We start from the raw sequence: 19,253 nt of genomic DNA on the forward strand, positions 1-19,253 counted from the left end.
TTGAGTCAATGCGTTGAAGATGTTCATTCTTTGAGGTTTTATCTTTGGCAAATTGTGAATTAGAATTTGTTAAGCAGCTGGTAAACATTGAGTATATCACTTTTGTGTAGTATATTTTTCTTCTCCATCTCAGCACTGTCTGGGCGCACTGCCTGCTTTAACTCCCTAGCAGCTTTTAAAAGATCTTGGATAAGGGTAAGTCAGCACAGACAAAAACCCACACTTAGTAATGGACAAGTTCTATAGTAAGACTTTCATTATGCTTAAATTGCTCTGTTGTTCAAACATTATAAAACCTATTTATAACCCCAGGTCTTGTTCTAATGCTCTAAGCTTTATTGGTATTATACATGTAATATGATATGAAACAAGACTTTGATTATTTCCAAAACTGTTAATACCAGACATGGAGTGAGAATTGCATTATAATTCTGACGACTGTTGAGAAAACATAGCAACTATTTTAGAATAAAAAAAATGAACCTTTTACTTGGAAAATTTTTTAAAAGTTGGAATTCCCTTGGAAGGTGTTGGTATATTTGTGTCAGATGGCATGTTTTAATTTTTGAATTGCCCTGCAAAGTTATCTGTCAGTTTAACAGTAATCATTAAATGACCTCCCCCCCAAAAAATGACTGACATTGATGAAGAAAGCAATAACTTCATTTGATTGGAGATTTAGATTTTCTGGGTGTGTATCTCAGGTGATATAAAGTGCTATACTGCTACCTTCTGTATTTATTAACAAAGCCAAGGCTACTAGCTGCAGTTGACAAGAGTATAGGAAGTATGGCTTTAGATGAGCTGGTCTAACCAGATCACACAGTGTTTTGATGTTAGATGTGTTTTTAAAAACTTGGAGCAGCATTTTATTTTCTCAAAGACAGTTAAGTAGAAATAAGAAAACTATTCGGTAGTCATTCATTTAAATAATTTTGGGTGGTATAATGCCTGAGAGAAGTAAAAGAGTTATAGCTTATTCTGAGTGGTTTAATCTAGAAAGCCATTTTTTTATCCTTATTATATTGAATCAACCTCAAAATGGTAGAACAATAACCAATTAAGTTAATACTGTAGCTTAACGCAAAATAATTATTTCAGGTTTATGGATTTTCTTCTGTTGGGGGAAAATAAAAGCACCCTATAGCGATTGTTATTGACTTAATTTTCTCGATGCCATAGGCCTATACAAAGTAGTCAGCATTTTTGCTTTTGGAGGTAACACATTTTCTCTTGCTTCTAAGTTACTAGGTCATGTATTAAATTGCTCAGTATACCTATTTTAATGCACTGGCTACATGCTGAGCAAATTATACTACATACTGAAGATCTGAATCTAGTAATCTATGTTGTTAGATAATTTGAAAGTCTAGAAATGTTTCTTTAAGGAAATGTACCAGGGAATTAATTTCTACGCAATTTCAATATTCAAATATTTATTAACTTTACATTAAAGTTTCTTCTCTGACATTTAGACATTTTCATTACTTTTATAACAAATGGGGTACAACTGTAAAATTTAATTTTTATTATTTAAATTAATTATGCATATAAAAATAAAGACACATATATTATTATAAAATTTTATGTGATATAGTGAGGAGCACTTAATCTAACATAAACTTAACATTTCTACTGGCAACTTAAATAAAAGCATTATATATACAAAAATAACAATGAAGAAAAGTCTACTGCTGTGTATCTTATTTTGTGTTTTCCCCTCACACAGAAAAAAGTATTTTAAAATCTCATCACTTGCAAGAGCAAATTTACTTTCTTACTGAAAATGATCCATTTGCTTTTGTGTAGGTTAACCTCATGCTTGAAAATCTATTTTAGATTTTCTCTGCATATGTGTCTCAGGGTCACTAAATAATGTATTTTAACCATAATAATATTAAATTATGTTTTTCTTACTATTATTTCTGTGATGTGTTTTATGATACTCTTCAGATTTACTGGAAAATGCTTCCTTATGAACTAATGGCAGTGGCACAAACTATATTTTGGTGTATACCAAACTAGGATATACCAACTAGGATACCTTCAATCGCAAATAAGAAAAACAGTTCCTCATTAGATAAACAACAAAAAGGGGGTTTTCTTGGCTTTCATAAATAAAAAATTTAAATGGGTATAATGAACTCTAAGATTGCCTCCTGTCCATCCGGTGGCTTATTCATAACCAAGGACTCAGAATCTTTTTTCCTCTTTGCTATAATTTCTGCAGTGCCAGTTTATCCTCATCTGGCTTTCCTTGTGGTCCTAGGATCAGAACCACACATTTTCTTGTTCAGAGTCAAAAGAAGGGAACATGTCTGTCCTAGTTTTCCAAAAGAGAATTCGAGTTTGGTTGATTGAACCAACTTAATTATCTTGACCAAACTTATACCAGCATTACCAAGAGAATGTAATCTGCTGATTGGCTTAAGTCATTTGATAACCTGTCTGGGCCTAGAAGATAAGGAGAGAAGTTCAGCTTTATTGTAATTACGTGAACTTTACTGGAATTATGTGGGGAAACATAGGTACTCTAATGAAAAAACAGGATACTTCCAAGAAAGAAGGAGGATCCTGGGTAGGCACCTACAACTACCCATGTCTATAGCTTGGATATTCCATTTTTAAAAAGTCGTATGTTTTCTTTTTTTAAAAAAAAATTATTTGTTTTCTTTTTAAATTTGTTTACTTTTTCTATGATTTTTAAAATATTCAATTGCTTTCTTATTTTTTTATTTAAAAATCCAAAGACATAACAGAATTATTCCATCATAGCTTAACAGTTTAGCAAGGTAGTTACTCATTTTTGCAAAGTGAAATAGAGAGAGAAAAATATTTTGGAGTTATGTGAGAGTAAAAAAAACATTATTTACTCTTACAATAAAGTTGAGACTAGCCATCTCAACTTTTCTGTAGAATGGGGTAATGGTAATTCAGCTATTAAATTTAAACGTTGAATAAAGGAGAAAAGCATAAATCTAAGTCATCTATAATTGTCAGGAACAAAGGAAAATAAAGCTAAAAGTAAACTTTTAGTCAATCAACAGCTATTTATTGGACACTTACTATGTTCTCAGCACGATGCTGATTCCTATGGAGGATTCCAATCAAGTGTAAGAGAAGAAGCTGCTTTCAAGAAGTGTATAGGCTACATGCAAAGTCAAGATGAACACATAAGAAACAAAGGCAAACAACAGAAGACACTATATGATTTGGTACTAAATTATATGGAACAGACTATGTACTGGAGAGGAAGATTTGGAATAGCCTAGATTTTGTTAACGAAAAACTCACAGAGGACGGGAGCCAGGCATTGACTCCTACATAAGGTCTGCAGACAGGAAAATGAAACGGAAGACTTTGTAGATGGGAAGATTAGTAACAACAGTGTGAGGAGGTAGAATTGAGCATGGTGAGTGTAGAAATAGTGGTAAGACAAGTTGGTCTGCAGCAATATCGCAATATGTACTAAAGGTTTGTTTTCATTATAACTTACTGAGTAAAATGGGGCAAGGATATAAAAGGTCTTGATCTGCAGTTATTGTCTATGAAAACTGATCTCCAGGGCTGGGTGCGGTGGCTCACATCTGTAATACCGGCACTTTGGGAGGCAGAGGTGGGCAGATCACTTGAGGTCAGGAGTTTGAAACCATCCTGGCCAACGTGGTGAAACCCTGTCTCTACTAAAAATACAAAAATTAGCAGGCATGGTGGCACAGGCCTGTAATCCCAGCTACTCAAGAGGCTGAGGCAGGAGAATTGCTTGAACCCGGGAGGCGGAAGTTCCAGTGAGCCGAGATCATGCCACTGCACTCCAGCCTGGGGGACAGAGTGAGACTCCGAGTTAAAAAAAAAAAAAAAAAAAAAAAAAGAAAACTGATCTCCAGTCACAGTCAGTAAGATGACAATATAGATAAGTAGGTTGTTGAAAATAGATTTTAGGAAGATTAGTTCAAGTTCATGTATAGGATGCGCTGGAGTGACTAACTGGAAACAAGCAAAATAGTTGAAATGCTTTCTGGATAATTTATCCATGAGAAACTGAAAGCAGGGATCATGGTAGACCCAGAGGGAAGACAGTATTTTCTTTCTGTTTGCTGGCAATAACCAGACATGGTATATCATCTGCGGAATTTGCTGTTAAAACACATGGCAGAACAGTGTAGTTGAAAGAACATGAGTTTTGGAATTAAACATGGGTTCGAATCCCAGCTCCATGTTTTAAGTAATGTGAAACTTCAGGCATGCTTCTTAATCCCTGTGCATGCTAATTTCCTTGAGTCATATAAAGATACAGTATTTGTTTCAATGGACTGCTAGCGTTAAATAACAAATGTAAAGTGCTTAGACTTCTCTCTTCTTACTAACACTACCCAGATTTCTTACCCACTGGAAATAAAAAACCAGAAGAATTCCTATGCCTAAGAAAACATTTGAACATTCTTCATCAAGCAGGTCATAGAAATTCCATAATGTCACAAGGCAGAGCTTTCCAGCTCATCCCTAGTAAATGGCTTAGGTGAAAGTAAAGAAAGTTAATTGTCCAATTACTAGATAAAAGTACAGGTATTCTCTGAAACAATGTGTGTTTTTTTTTTTGCAACAGGGTCTTGCTTTCTCATTCAGGCTGGAGTGCAGTGGTGCAATCTCGGTTCACTGCAACCTCTGCTTCCCTGGTTTCAGTGATTATCCTGCCTCAACCTTTTTGAGTCTGAGGCAATTTGATCCTTATTGAAAAGGGCAGCTGAGGGAGTGAAGAGAATACTGAGTTTGGATCCCTTTAGGGTTCAGATCTTAGTCTTGCCACTTGGTGTGTCCTTGGGTGAATAACTGTGAGCCACAGTCCCATCATAAAAGTGGCCTAATAGCATAGTTGTGGAGAGAAAACAGGATGACATAGAAAACACTTGATAAAACTTAACCTCCCTAGAAAGATTTAGGACATTAGTCATTTTAATGTCATTGGATAGTTTAACTATGAACTAATCTTTTAATCATCTTTGGAGAGAGGAAAGTAGTTAAAATAATTTATAATATCCTAACCCTGGCTAAGAATTGTCAACTTCAGATTATCTGCGAAAATGTATTTGTACTTTAATTAATAGGATGCCTTCTTAATTATTAATACTAAAAATGTATATAATCATATATTTTGTCCTTTTCCCTTAAATGCTCCCCCAGAGTATATAAAGTAGTCTTTGTTTTTGTGACAACGATTAGTACCCATTGGTTTTTTACATCCTTTGCAGCTGTGCCTTCACAATATATTTAGGGAAATAATTTGAATCATCCTGACCTTAAAGCTTGATGACAATTTGGGGATGTTTTCCAACTAATCTCTCATAATGCTGATTCCGAGGAAGAAGAAGATGCATAGTGTCTGGGATGGGAACTAGAGTAGTATTTCCCAACCAGTACTAACTGAGTCTGTGAAGATCCTCCTAGCATGTCATGGTTAAGGCTGCTGAAGAGTTCTCTCTATGAAGAAACATAAATCTTGACATTGAACTGCCTGCAAAAGATGGGGTGCTTCTTCAAAAGAGGAATTCTACTTACGATATTTGAACCCAGATCTTTCTGTAACCATTCTTATTACTACAAAATTTGAAAATAAATGTCTAAGATATGAGTTTCTTTTCCAAACAGACAGGAAGCATATAAGTTGTAAGAGATGTGGTTGGCAGGGTAGGTGAGGGCCAGATTGTGTAGGACTATATTAGACTTTATGTTAGTTGACTATTGCTGCATAAGAGATCATCCCCAAACTTAGTGGGGATATTATTAGCTTAAAACAGCAATAAATATTATCATCACAGTCACTGTGGAGTGGTGGCTTAGTTGTGCAGAGTTTCTCATAAGGTGTAGTGAAGATGTTAACCAGAGCTGAATTCACCTGAAGGCCTTTCTAGGGCTAGAGGAATTTGAATTCTGTTTTACTTTATTCATTTATGTAACAAATATTTATTGAACACCTACTATGTGCTAAGCATTTCTGTGGGCACTAAGTAAAACCTCTCAGAGAGAGTAACACTTATGTCGAGGCCTGAAAGATGAAGAAGATATGGTAAGAGTTTGCAATATCTCTGCACTTGCTGTATCTGTTCACCTCCTATTCTCTCCGTAACCTCTGTAACTGGCCAGTCTATTTGGTGGTCACTCAATCTGTGGGTTAAAAATTCCTCAACTGTAAAATGGTGACATCTGTTTCCTAGATGAAAATGCTGCAACATTTTCATCTAGGAAAATAGGGCAGTCTCTTTTAATCATTGAAATATATTTAATAAGCTTAGCAATGTAAGATTGAAAGTAAGAACAAATAAAATGAGTAGTTTACACAGACATTTTGTGTAATCATTTGAAATTTCCATGATCAGTTTCCACTCTTGTGATATAGTTTAGAGAATGTGATTTAGCTTATGCATCATCTATGAAATTACCTAAGGTCTATCTTTAGCTGAGTGGTAATATAATGAATTGTAGTTTTGTATATTAAGTTCTGGCGAAGAGATCTTTGAAGGTTTTTTTTTTTTTTTTAAATTTTAAGACCTGTAAGAATTCTTTTCAAGATGCATTCTTGCTTTGGCTTTTACCCATACTAGTAATTTCTCTTACTGTTCTTTCACTATTCATTAGACTCAGGTTTAGAGGGAAAAATTCCCCAAGTGAAATATGTGTCTGCAGCAAAGACACTCATACTTCCCATACAGACACTACATCTTTTGAGAGACAATGGAGCAAGAAGAGAAAAGAACAATAACGAACATTCCACTTTCTCTGTATCTGCCATCCTGATTTCATTTAGACCTCCCAATGTTCTCTCTGATCTGTGTGCATAGGCCAGAATATACCTTCTTCACAGAATTAATTGCTCAGTCTTTAGTATTCCAACAGCATTTTATTCATGTTTCTCTTTTCGAAATTATAGTATGTCTGTAGCCTTGAATGATTCTATATAGATGTATTCTGTGAATTGTCATTTTTTTTTACTCTTGAGAGCAGGAACAATATTGTATTCACGTTTGTTACTTTCAGAACACCTAACCCCGTGCCTAGGAATAATTTTTAGAACAAATCTGGTGCTATAAAGACTGTTGAAAATGAATAGTAACATTGACCCTTATATTAAGATAAAAGTAATTTTATATGATCACTTTTTTTAAAGTCAACCAAGTGATGAATCTTCACTTGTGTAAGAGCAGAATAAAGTTATGCGTGCCAGGAAAATTAAGGCTGAAAAGTTAAGATTCTTTAAAATTGATAATAATGACAATTCTTAGAGTTGAGGTTCTTGTCTAAAACATTGGTGCTAAACCATTAATTACCTTGTATATTAACAGTATTTTTCTCTGTATAATTTCTTTGAAATGACTAACGAATATCAATAAATGTACTTGCGTTAAAGATTTTCCAAAAGCTTCATTAAATCTACATCCAATATGTAAAAATATAAATATTAGCTCCTGCACATTCAATTTCCCAAGATAATCCAATTACCAAAAGGAATTTTCACCATTGGCTAAAACCTGATTACTGGTTTATAGTTACATTACTAATGTAAATAGGAAGATATTTTTGTAATAAGTATTTGAATTCCCTAAAATACAGCATGATTTCTATATTTGAAGAAAAGCATTATAGCTGTTTAATAAACCTGAGAACTATTACCAATGACTGATAAATAATACAGACGGAATGCACTGCTAATCTTCCTAATCATGAAGCAGAGTATAAACAAATGAAGAGTAAATAGCATTTTAAAATACTAAAATCATATTAATACTTGTAATTCTCACTTCTTGGGATTTAACAAAAACCTGCTTTCCACTCTTCTGGACTATAGTCTGGCCTCCATTTTCCAATATATCCTCCCCATTCCTCACCAAGTAATATCTTTAAAAAGCAAATGTATCTGTGTCAAACCCCTGTACAAAAAACAATTCCTAGCAAGGCTTTCAGAATAAAATTCAGACTCCTCAGCAAGGCAAACAGGGACTGATCCCTGCCTATCTCAGCTGCTTCTCCCCAGTAACAATGCATTATTTGTAAGTTTCCGTATATCCTGTGTTGTCTCATTGCACGGTGTTCCTTCTCTTTCAAATACCTTTCCTGCTTCTGTGTCTTCAGTGTCTTCTAGCTGTTACTCCCAGTAACTTCTTTCAGATATCATTTCCTTATCTAGTTGAATTATGGGTCTTTCATCTGTGTTCTCTTTATATCCAACACATGATTTTTTAAAAAACTAATTATATAGGTGTTCACTAAACTGTAATACAGAATTTTGCTAACTTGTCCATCTCAGTCTCTGCGCTGTGAATTCTTAAAACAGGAACCTTGCATTTTGTCTCTGAATCGTTAAAACTGAACACAATGCATAGCAGTGAAAAGTCACCAAACATATTTTTGTTGAGTAAATATAATGAATAACAAATAATTCATAGATTTCTATACACAGGGGTAATGTTCAAAATATTTAATAACCAGTTGCTAGGGGCACCTGTTGGTCACACCAGAACTACTATAACAACTGGTAATGCTGTTCTTATTTCACCCACCCAGTATCAGCCTGGGCTGTGGATATCTTTGACTTTTTTATACCAAAAAGGAGAAAATGCATCTATTTTCGTACCTACATGCAACCAGAGACTTTTTAGAAACACACAGAGACAAAAGGTGTTGGAAAGCACCTGGATGCATGTACGCAGAAGCCAATACAGTTATGTTCTTAAGCTATTAATATGTGATGATAAATGCTTTCCTATAAAGTTTACAGTAGAGTGGTGTTAAAGTGCTGCCATGCCTTGTCCTAATTATCCAAAGGCATGTTTTACATTCTCCAGTGGGCTATTTTTGTTGTTAAATACCAGTAAGTTAAGAGAGAATAATTTCCACATTTTAAGGACCTGTAGTAAATCTTTATTGCCTTACTTCACATGTTTCGTAACAATAAACAACTCTCCGATCTCTGAACCAAAGCTTCCTTCATCTTTTATGTACACTACTGCAAAGGGTACTGCAGGAGCTGATTGACAACCTACTTCCTTTCTTGTGTCCTAGCACCCCAAGCCAAGGCATCTGTTTTCACCAGAATGAACTTTCTAAAATGCAAATGTGATTATGGTGCTCCCTACCAAAATACATTCAACTTTTCTGCATCACCTGTAACAAACTTTTCAAGGCAATTTAAAAAATGTGCTTTTAAAAAAATGCTCATTTTTGGGCTTTGCACATGGAGACTCCAATTCAGCAGGGACGAGGTGGTAGAGTGGTACCTAGGCACTCTTAAAAACGTTTACAGGAGATTCTATCACACAGCCAGACTGAGGAAAATTCATCCACAGGATGGAGTTCTAATACCATTACAGGGAAGAGACTATTCAGAAACTGCCACCTGCCTGTCACTTCCAGGTCACTTATTAGCTGCAAGACTTCGGCTTAATTATGTAGGTATTTGAGCCTCAGCTGCTTCAGTTTGAATGAGAATACTAGTACAAATGTTGCAGCACTGTTCTATGTATTAGATATAGTATTAGGTCATTTATCATCCAAACTGAGGCACTATTAATAATTACTCCAGGATACTATGATAAACTTGAGCTGTCCCAGACAAACCAGGACACTATAATTTAAGGAGATCTATTCAAAGCATTTTTTACAGTGGATATAACAGAAGCTCAATAAGTCACTTTTCATTTTTATCATTCTTCACATTTGCTTCCCTACTTTGCTGGAAGCTGTAGCACACCAAGGTCATGGCACAAGGCACACAAGTGATGTTTGTGAAATGCTCTAACCAAGATTTTAAATGTTCGTCTGTCACTATCTTTCTCCCCATATACTTGATACTTTCTTCCTTGATTTTTTTGTTTTGTTTTAATTTTTTATTTCTATAGGTTTTAAGGGAACAGGTGGTGTTTGGTTGCATGAATAAGTTCTTTGGTGGTGATTTCTGAGATTTTGGTACAACCATCACCCGGGCAGTATACACTGTGCTCAATCTGTAGTCTTTATCACTCAGCTCCTTCCCACCTTTCCCCTCCAAGTCCCCAAAGTCCATTGTATCATTCTTATGCCTTTGTATCCTCATAGCTTAGCTCCCCCTAAGAGTGAGAACATACGATGTTTAGTTTTGCAACCAAGATGTTGGCATTGCTGTTTCCTTCCGGAGGCTCTAGGTGAAAATCCCTTTCCTTGCCTTTCTCAACTTCTAATACTGCGTTCTGTGATCATGGTCCCGTCCTCCATCTCCAAAGCCAGCAGCGTAGCATCTTCTCTCCTCTTTGCCTTCTGTCTTGCTCTTGTAAAGACCCCAGTGAGTACACAGAGCCTGTTTAGATAATCCAGGATAATCTCCTCATCTCAATTGTTTTTAACTTAATCACATCTACAGAGTTCCTTTTGCCAAATTAGGTAGCATTTACAGGTTCCAGAGATTAGGATGTGGACATATGTGGGGGCCATCATTCTGTCTCCCAAAGGGTGTGCATACCAATGGACACTTGAGAGGATGAACCCAAGGAAGAAATGTGAGTGAGCATTGGAGCCACACTTGGGAACACCTAGGCAGGAATTCTGGTCATGGAGGAGCTGTAGGGTCATGGTGAGCATGTCCTCTTGGCCCTCAGGATTCTTTGCCCTGCCCAGCCGGAGGAGGTCCCTCTAAAGCTCAGAACCCAGGGCAGGGTCCTTTCTCAGGCAGGGACCTCAGCATAGTACATCTCCTTTCTCCTGCTGATCTGGCAACCTCTGCCTGATTCCCTTTCTCTTGATCTATCTATAAGACTGTCAGAGAAAAGCATGTTAGCAAATTGTTTTACTGTATCAAAAGTTCTTTTTCTTTTATTTTCATCCCTGCCTTTTGCTCGTCATGAAAGAGCCCCATTCCACACCCACTCATTGTTTTTACCATCCTCACTGGCTTTCCTTTCCTTTGAATCTCTAATTCTATCCTTCCGCCACCTCTTCAGTGTTCTTAAAATACACAAGATTTCACCTGCTTGCTGTGTGTGTTTTTTTTTAAATATGCTATCCAGCTAGCAAGTTATTCCTGAATCCTACAACATTGTTAATTCATTCCTCTTATATTTCTTTTTTAGTTCTAAATTTTCCTCCAACATTTGAAGCCTGAAGAGTTTCTTCTGTAATCTAATTTAAAATCACTCTACTTGGTCTACTTGTGTACTCTCTCTTTATATTTTGCTGGATGTTGGCCATTTTAAATAATGTTTCCACACTTATACTATATATACAGAAGAACTTATATTTCCAAAAAAGTATCTTTAAAAAATGTTTTCTCCCTGTAGTCCCACCTACTCGGGAGCCTGAGGTAGGAGAATTGCTTGAACCTGGGAGGCAGAGGTTGCAGTGAGCCAAGATTGTGCCACTGCACTCCAACCTGGGCAACAGAGCGAGACTCCATCTCAAAAGAAAAAAAAAAATTCTCTTAAGTTTTTAAAAATCTCTGAACTCTGATCTGTGTTTTTACTTATTCTTGTTAATGCATGGAAAGTTTAAGGAATCATCTATGTTTAAGGTCTACATAGTTTGGAGAGCTTATGAATTATTTCACAAGAAGGTTTTGTAGGTTTTTTCCTTAATGAGACATTACATATTCCTAAGGCTCTGATGAAAAGAAAATTTGCCCATTTAAATTTGATTTAAAACTCATATTATACAATTTCAGTAATTTTAAAAATCTCTGATTATAATAATGTTATAACATTACCATAGTGTGTGCTCCATTAGGGTGCATGTGTCTGTCTTATTTATCACTGTAGCTCAGCGATAGTCTAGCCACCAGTGGCTGTATTTTAGTAAATAACTGAGAAAGTGAATGTGAGAATGAGTGATAGAATTTCAAAATGGCTTTAAAAAGCAATATAAAGATGTTCCATATAAACCATGCTGCCTCAATCAGAACACTGAAATTTAGACTTTTAAATTCTCAATCAAATTTGTAGTCTCTCCTAGACTATTCTGCTGTGAGTAGTAAATTACTTCACTAAGGGTGCTAACTAAACTGTGTATATTCAAGATAACCATGGTCTGTTTAAATAGTTTATGAATGATACATACAGAAGATATTATATAGATGCTATTTTATAAAGATGCTATAGTGATAATTCCGTATGTTATAGAATTATATAGACACTGAGATACCAAATATGCTAAAGACACTAAGATATCTACTTTTCTTTTTTTTTCTTTTTTTTTTTTTTTTGAGACAGAGCCTCACTCTGTCACCCAGGCTGGAGTGCAATGGCCAGATCTCGGCTCACTGCAACCTCCGCTTCCCGAATTCAAGTGATTCTCCTGCCTCAGCCTCCCCAGTAGCTGGGATTACAGGCATGTGCCACCATGCCCGGCAAATTTTTGTAGTTTTAGTAGAGATGGAGTTTCATCACTGTCCAGACTGGTCTCAAGCTCCTGACCTCATGATCCACTCGCCTTGGCCTCCCAAAGTTCTAGTATAGGCGTGAGCCACTGCGCCTGGCCACCAAGTATCTTTAACACAGTGTTAGCAGATGAGAAATGTGACTCTGTGGTACTGAAATGAAGACAGGAAATGAGGGAAACTATCTTCCTTAGCTCTTTTTCCTCATTGCTTTAGGAATTGTGTATGGGGCTTGGTTCACTGCAATTTTGTCTAGCTTTATAATGGTAAAAATGTGTATAATTTCTTCAGTATAAAAGTATTTTATATAGCTTCACTAAGTCGAAGGTTTACTTCCTCGTGTTCTCTCTTATACAAATGATTGAAGATGTCTTTTTTTTATTTCTTGTCCTCAGAATGGCTTTACTCCTTTATACATGGCTGCCCAAGAGAATCACATTGATGTTGTGAAATATTTGTTGGAAAACGGAGCTAATCAGAGCACTGCTACAGAGGTAAGACTGTCAGCCCTAAAGTCTTGAATTCTTTGATCTTAATGTCCATATTCTTTATATCAGTCTGCAAATAATCTCCATTACTTTGTCTAAAATATGCTAGGAACGTTCATGTTACTATTATAATTGCAACAGTGGCTATGAACAAATGACTCAGGCTTGTGCACGGAGTTCCATCAGTTTATGCCTTCATTTTGGATTCGTGTCTATTTATTCTTACATAAAATCATGCCTCCGTCAGTTTTCCATCCTCTGGCCTTTTGGGAGCTTTGTACCATTCTAAAATTCAATTACAGTAAATTCTACTCATCTCTTTGCACCAATATTTTATCTTTGTTAGGATCTAATATAATTCCTTAATGGAACAACTTTTTTACCATCAGAAATAATTCATAAGTATCTGTGTTAGCACAGTTTCAGGAGGAATGCCACTAAAAAACACCCTGTACCTTATTGAAGCACAAATTATGAAACATGGATGTGTGACTGATTATGGCAACAATTGAATAGAATGTTCAAAATCAATCTAGTTTTAAAGAGTTCCAGGACATCTGGACATAATAAGTGAAAGTGGGCAGGGGCCTTGAGAACATCAGTTTTCTTTCCTAAGCACTTATTATTTCACCTAGTAAGTAGAAGCTGCTTTGTATTTTCCTTCTCATTTTTGCTTAGGTAGGCAGATTAAGCAGCAAGTTCAAGGGCTGTCTGGGGCAGTGATTTCAAGTGATGCTCCAGAAGCTCTTGTGCTTCGGGCCACTGAAAGGTTGGGAGTGGGCGACATGCAAGAGGAGAGGAAGAGAGCTCGCCTGAGACATGTCTCTCTTTACCTCTTTCAACCAGAGTATATGGGCTTGGCTTTTCCTATTTCATATTTTGTGGCCCCACTGATAAAATTTCAAAACTCCTGGCCTGAAGTGAAAGAAGACTGATGGATTCTTGTTACCCAGAAACTATCTTAAGATAATTTTTAATGTGGCTTCCTTTCTGGACAATTAAGTCTTTAGGACATGAACTCCTTTCTATGCTGCATTAGAAGGAGAGGTTATTAAAATATAATACATCCTTTTCCAGTCCCTTTGGGAGAAAACTTTTTATGGAGCCAATTGCAACGACTTTCTGACAGCTTATTCTCATTAGTTTAAAAAAAATCCAACAAAACACTATGAATGAGACCATGTTGCCTACCTATGACTGGAAAACACAACTGCCCAGTATAAAATGTTTTTGAGTTCTCTATTCAATACACACAGATTTTATACTCTTGCCACTTGGATATAGTGTTATTTTTATGATTTGGGACCTTTTCTTTCCTCAGACACTAGTTCTGTCCATGAGTACCATGTGAATATCTTCGGGCAGAGCTCAGGTAACAATATGAGTCTGCATCTTTGCATCTGGGCCTCTGAGAAATATATCAAAATAAGGACATCTATGTTTGTTTTATTTGATTTTGATTTTCTTGAAAGCAGAATCATTTACCAGATGAAACCTTTATTCTAGAGTGCTTCTATTTACCAAATAGACTTAAGGTTTCTAGTGTAGGATTTAGGAAAACTGAGCTTGCTGGCATTCCCAGCTGTCTCATGGCTTCTGGCTCCTTTGGTCTAGACCTCTGTAGCATTTCCCGTTTGGTTCCAAAAATACCCTTTTATGTACATTGCATCAGTAGGGGCTATGTTATACTTTGATCCCCAGAAAGTTAAAATCCTCTCTGATTCCACAAGGAAATGTGTCTTTTGCAAATAAATCATGTGAGGTTTTAAATTCTAGCTTAGACACATTATATATCTATTATTTGTTTCATTTTAGAAACTCATTTAAATAGCTAAAATTACTTTTTTCCTATTGAATATATAAGCGTAATTGATTAAAGTCTCATTGTCTGCACTAATGGTTATCAAAAACACACATGGACAAATCTTTACGTATTCCTTTTTAGTGTATCATTCTGTAAAAAAAAATAATAATAATGTTTTTACAGGGCTGTATGGTTGATTGCCATTTGATATCCTGTGTTATATTGCTAAATACCATCCACAGTCTTATGTGAACATGTGTGAATATACCTAAAGAAGGGACTTGCCCTGAGCTGGTTGGTAGCTAATTTGCAAAAATTATTAACTAATCAAGATACTATGACCATTTTAAAATCAAATAATTGTCAGATTATTCAATGTGGCAATGAAATTCATGACTGAGAAGAAATATTTAAATTTCCCATAATTATGGCACTTAGCATTGGTAAATGAATGATGAAAAATGAAGCTACTGAACTTTCATGTGGATTTCCTTTTAGTTAAGGTACTTGAACAAATCATTCCAAATGTTTAGCCTTATCCCATGCAGTATAGATTAGAGTGAAATCTACATGGTAAAGATCCAAGGTCAAATTCTCAGAAGGGAGTTCTCAATCTCTCCAGTACCATTTTTACACAGTATTTCTCTACTCTCTTCCTTCTTCCTAAATGTTACCAAAATTAAAGGCCAAAAACTTTTTAACGACATTCTGTTCTGTGAGCAAATGCCTCATCTCCAAGAAAAAAATTAATTTCACACTCTTTTAATATAAACTATCACAGTGCTGCAGGAGATAATACATTTAAATATGTATGTGATAATGAGTCTGTGCTTTTCTCATTCACAGAGCATTTAATATGTGCCAAACAAAGTTCTAAATTCAGGTTACTATTTTTTATCTTAAGATACTACATGCTTTACTCTTCCATTCTGTTAATGTGTTATGTTTAAAAATCAGTTATTAAAAAATTATTATTGCTGGTACTGCATACATGATACAATACACTTGAGGAAAACTATTTTTTCCTCAAAAGTCTGCAGTGACTTTAAAACAATTATTATTGGAAAAAAATTGAGTAGTTAAATTGTGATAAATTACCATTGTCTCTAGAGTGCAGTCTTGGGTTCAAGCGATTCTCCTGCCTCAACTTCCCAAGTAGCTTGGATTACAGGTGCACACCACCACATCCAGCTAATTTTTTTTTTTAGTATTTTTAGAGGAGATAGTTTTTCACCATGTTGGCCAGACTCGTCTCAAACTCCTGTCCTCAGGTGATCTACCCGCCTCGGCCTCCCAAAGTGCTGGGATTACAGATGTGAGCCACCCTGCCCAGTCTAGAAGGCAGTCTTTCAATTTACCATTCTATTGTCCATATTTTTTTCTCTATGTGAATGGAAACTTCTAACTTTGAGACTTGTTTTCCAACTTTTGTGGATTAAGGGTGTTTTTTTTCCTTTCACATAAGTAGAGCCTAAAATATATTATTTTTTGATGTACTTGTCACCTTTCCAAGAACTGAATACTTGTTTCTAGAGAGAAAAATATAGCTTTCCAAGTTTTCTAGCATGATTATCTACTACTAAGTTTTCTCTACCTTTTCACTTCCCATGCTACTGGTTTTTTACTGTCTTCTAAAGTTTAGAATTGAAAACAGGTTTTTCTACATTACCTAGCACATGTAATTTTATATCCAAATGGTCAAAATAATATAAAATTCAACTATTAAAGGCATAATTAATAAATTAGCCTAATTTGCCAGAGTTTTAGATTGTATTGTTCCCTAAACTTCCAAAATTGAATTGGTAATAGACAACTCCATCCCTAGGGGCTGTTTTCCTTAACCATTCAGTGATATTTAGAAACCTGCATAGTCAATCATATATTTTATTTCCCTGTCTCAGTTACCATATCTTCGCTTCCCAGTCAGACTTGGTCTCCATTCTTTCTACCCTTCCCACTTTTCTGCTTTACCTACAGAGGCATTATTTAGGATTGGTTCTCACTTTTACTTTTCGATTGCAACCATACATTTGAGCACATCCTGTATGTAGTATGTTTGTTAAAGAATGCAGATGTTTTTCAAAATGTATAGAATAGAAATTAGGAAAGCCGTTTGATTAAAGTATTCCATTATATGATGGATAACTGGCTATAATGTGCTTCTAATCTTCCCAGTAATATTTGGTTGTCAATCTTGATCATTAAAGATTAGAGCCATCATTGCTTAGAACTAAATCTCTAGCATCTAAAGATGTTAACAGACAATTTTTACCTTTTGTTTTACCAGGATGGCTTTACTCCTCTAGCTGTGGCACTCCAGCAAGGACACAACCAGGCAGTGGCCATCCTCTTGGAAAATGACACCAAAGGGAAAGTGAGACTGCCAGCTCTACATATTGCCGCTAGGAAAGACGACACCAAATCTGCCGCACTCCTTCTTCAGAATGACCACAATGCTGATGTACAATCCAAGGTAAAAGCTGAACATGTTTGTGGAAAGGAACTCTTTGGCTGCCAGACTTCTCCTGGGGGATGATAAGAAGTAGGCCATGGTGATAATGCAAAATTATTTCTGGTCATAAAAAGAGATAAATGATTTTCAGAGGTATTTCAGAAAGAAGGGGACCATCTAAAAAAATTAAATGCAAGATAATTTTCTTTAAAAGATGAGGTTGAGCTTTTTAGAAATCTGCTTTCTTATTCTGTTTTTAGTCACAAATAATAGAATTTAAAAGATAAAATTGTATTGTGTAGTGCTTGGGGATGTCTTCTTTCAGTAGAATGCATTTTGGCATGTTGGAACAGTATACCCAATTGCAGTGAGTAGATTGACTGTTTCCATAATTTTGCATTGTGTAATATCTTCCCTCTTTCTCCCAAACAACACTGCTTCAGATGATGGTGAATAGGACAACTGAGGTACAGTATTGTGGTTATACCAAAATTTACCTTGTCTTTATTTTTAGTTTTTGCCCAATTAGAATAAATGCTCACTAATTCATACTAATGATTACAAGTTCCATTAATGGGAAATTAATTTGGAAACCTTTCCCATAATGAAGGCAAACTGATAATTCAAAGATATTTAATGTAACATATAATAGAAGCATTATTTTATCAGTAAAACTATTTAAATAAGTTATTAGAGAATGAAATGAAACTCTTTCTTAATGTATATTTTAATGAGTGAACTTTACTATTAACTTATTGTTAAGAAGAGATATGATTTTATTTCCTTAATGAGAATTCTCAGGTTAGAGTTTTACGAAGTGAAAATTTGGGAGGTTTCTCTGCCACTGTGTTTTGTCTTTTTATCTAATTGCAATTGCCCTTTTTTTCCTGTATGCTCTTTTTCTTTACCACATTTTATATAATAAATGATATTATTGAACGTATCAAGAGCAGACCAATTGCTTTTTCTTCTAAGTCTTAAAATACTTGTCATAGAATCGTATATTTTCCACGTTCCAAAATAAGTCACTTCAATCAATAAGAACATTAAGTTCAGAAGCCTCTCAGTATGGTGTGTTTGTATATGTATGTATTTGGTAGTCTCTCCTTGGCCATTGCTACAGAGAGACACTAACGCAAACATTGTTGATGTATATTACACAAATTAACCTATACTCAAAAACAAGTGACTATTTATGTAGGTCTGTTATTGTTTTGCTGAGGGGATTCTTTAGACTATCATCTCATTTGATGACTAGGTTGTGGACTTATGAGCATTCTCACAGAGTATACTTGAATTATTTGTGTTATTTCTTTTGTTCCCTGTCTTTGTATGGAACCTAGGTCAGAGACAACAGAAAGCCCAACTGCTTGGTGAACTTGTTCACAACTAGAACCATACAAATTGATATCTTAATAACTAATTTCAATACCTTTACTGTCTTAGATGCTTTTTGATGATTATTTAAGATACATTTTTGAAAGCGGTATTGGCTCTAAACATTGTGAAAGCAAAAGTTTGGGTGAATTTTTACTGAGTTATAAATATTTCCTTGAAGACAATAGAGTAAAAAGAATAGAAACCCCTTTGTCTAATCCTGTAGAAATGTGAACTCTGCCTTCTGCTTCCATGTTAATCAGGGAAGAGTTCCTCTGAAGGGCTGATACCAGTTTTGTGCTGATCCAAGATTCACAGCCTGGGTATCATTATGAATGATCAGTGAGGCTATATCAGACAATAAGTTAGTTTATTTTTGCAAATGATATTACTATATTTAAAGACTTTGAAAATGATTCAGCCAGCCTCAGTATGTTTTTCTGAAACTAAATTGTGACATCAATAATAGACACACACTCAGGATATGTCTGAGTGACAGGAAATATCAAGATAAAAAATGAAGCAAATTTAGTCAATTATTTCCTAAAATATAAAAATTTGACATTTTATCAAATAACAGCCAGGTTGAGGGCTGATTTCCCCCTCCATTTTGACATGAATATTGGCATGATGTAAATGCAAAATAAAAATATCTTGATCATAGATGTGGGATTTTGATTAATAGTTACTGTTCTTATTTTGTGTCTTACTTTTCTCTAAGTGAGAAATTATTTGTGGTTA

At 35.3% G+C, this 19,253-nt stretch overlaps 1 protein-coding gene across 50 annotated transcripts in view; it reads left to right on the forward strand.

Annotated features, from left to right (window-relative positions):
- Positions 1–19,253, forward strand: part of ANK2 (ankyrin 2) — a 686,172-nt gene that overhangs the window by 520,149 nt on the left and 146,770 nt on the right. For 45 of the 50 annotated variants that reach the window (XM_073017561.1, XM_073017562.1, XM_073017565.1 and 42 more), the window contains 3 exons: positions 12,787–12,885; positions 16,971–17,156; positions 17,579–17,602. In XM_073017561.1, coding sequence (XP_072873662.1) covers positions 12,787–12,885; positions 16,971–17,156; positions 17,579–17,602 — 309 coding nt within the window. The remainder of the gene's footprint in view (positions 1–12,786; positions 12,886–16,970; positions 17,157–17,578; positions 17,603–19,253) is intronic. The other 5 variants (XM_073017588.1, XM_073017557.1, XM_073017569.1 and 2 more) reach the window with 1 other exon arrangement.

Source organism: Chlorocebus sabaeus, chromosome 7, assembly GCF_047675955.1.
Source record: "Chlorocebus sabaeus isolate Y175 chromosome 7, mChlSab1.0.hap1, whole genome shotgun sequence".
Taxonomy (NCBI): Eukaryota; Metazoa; Chordata; class Mammalia; order Primates; family Cercopithecidae; genus Chlorocebus; species Chlorocebus sabaeus.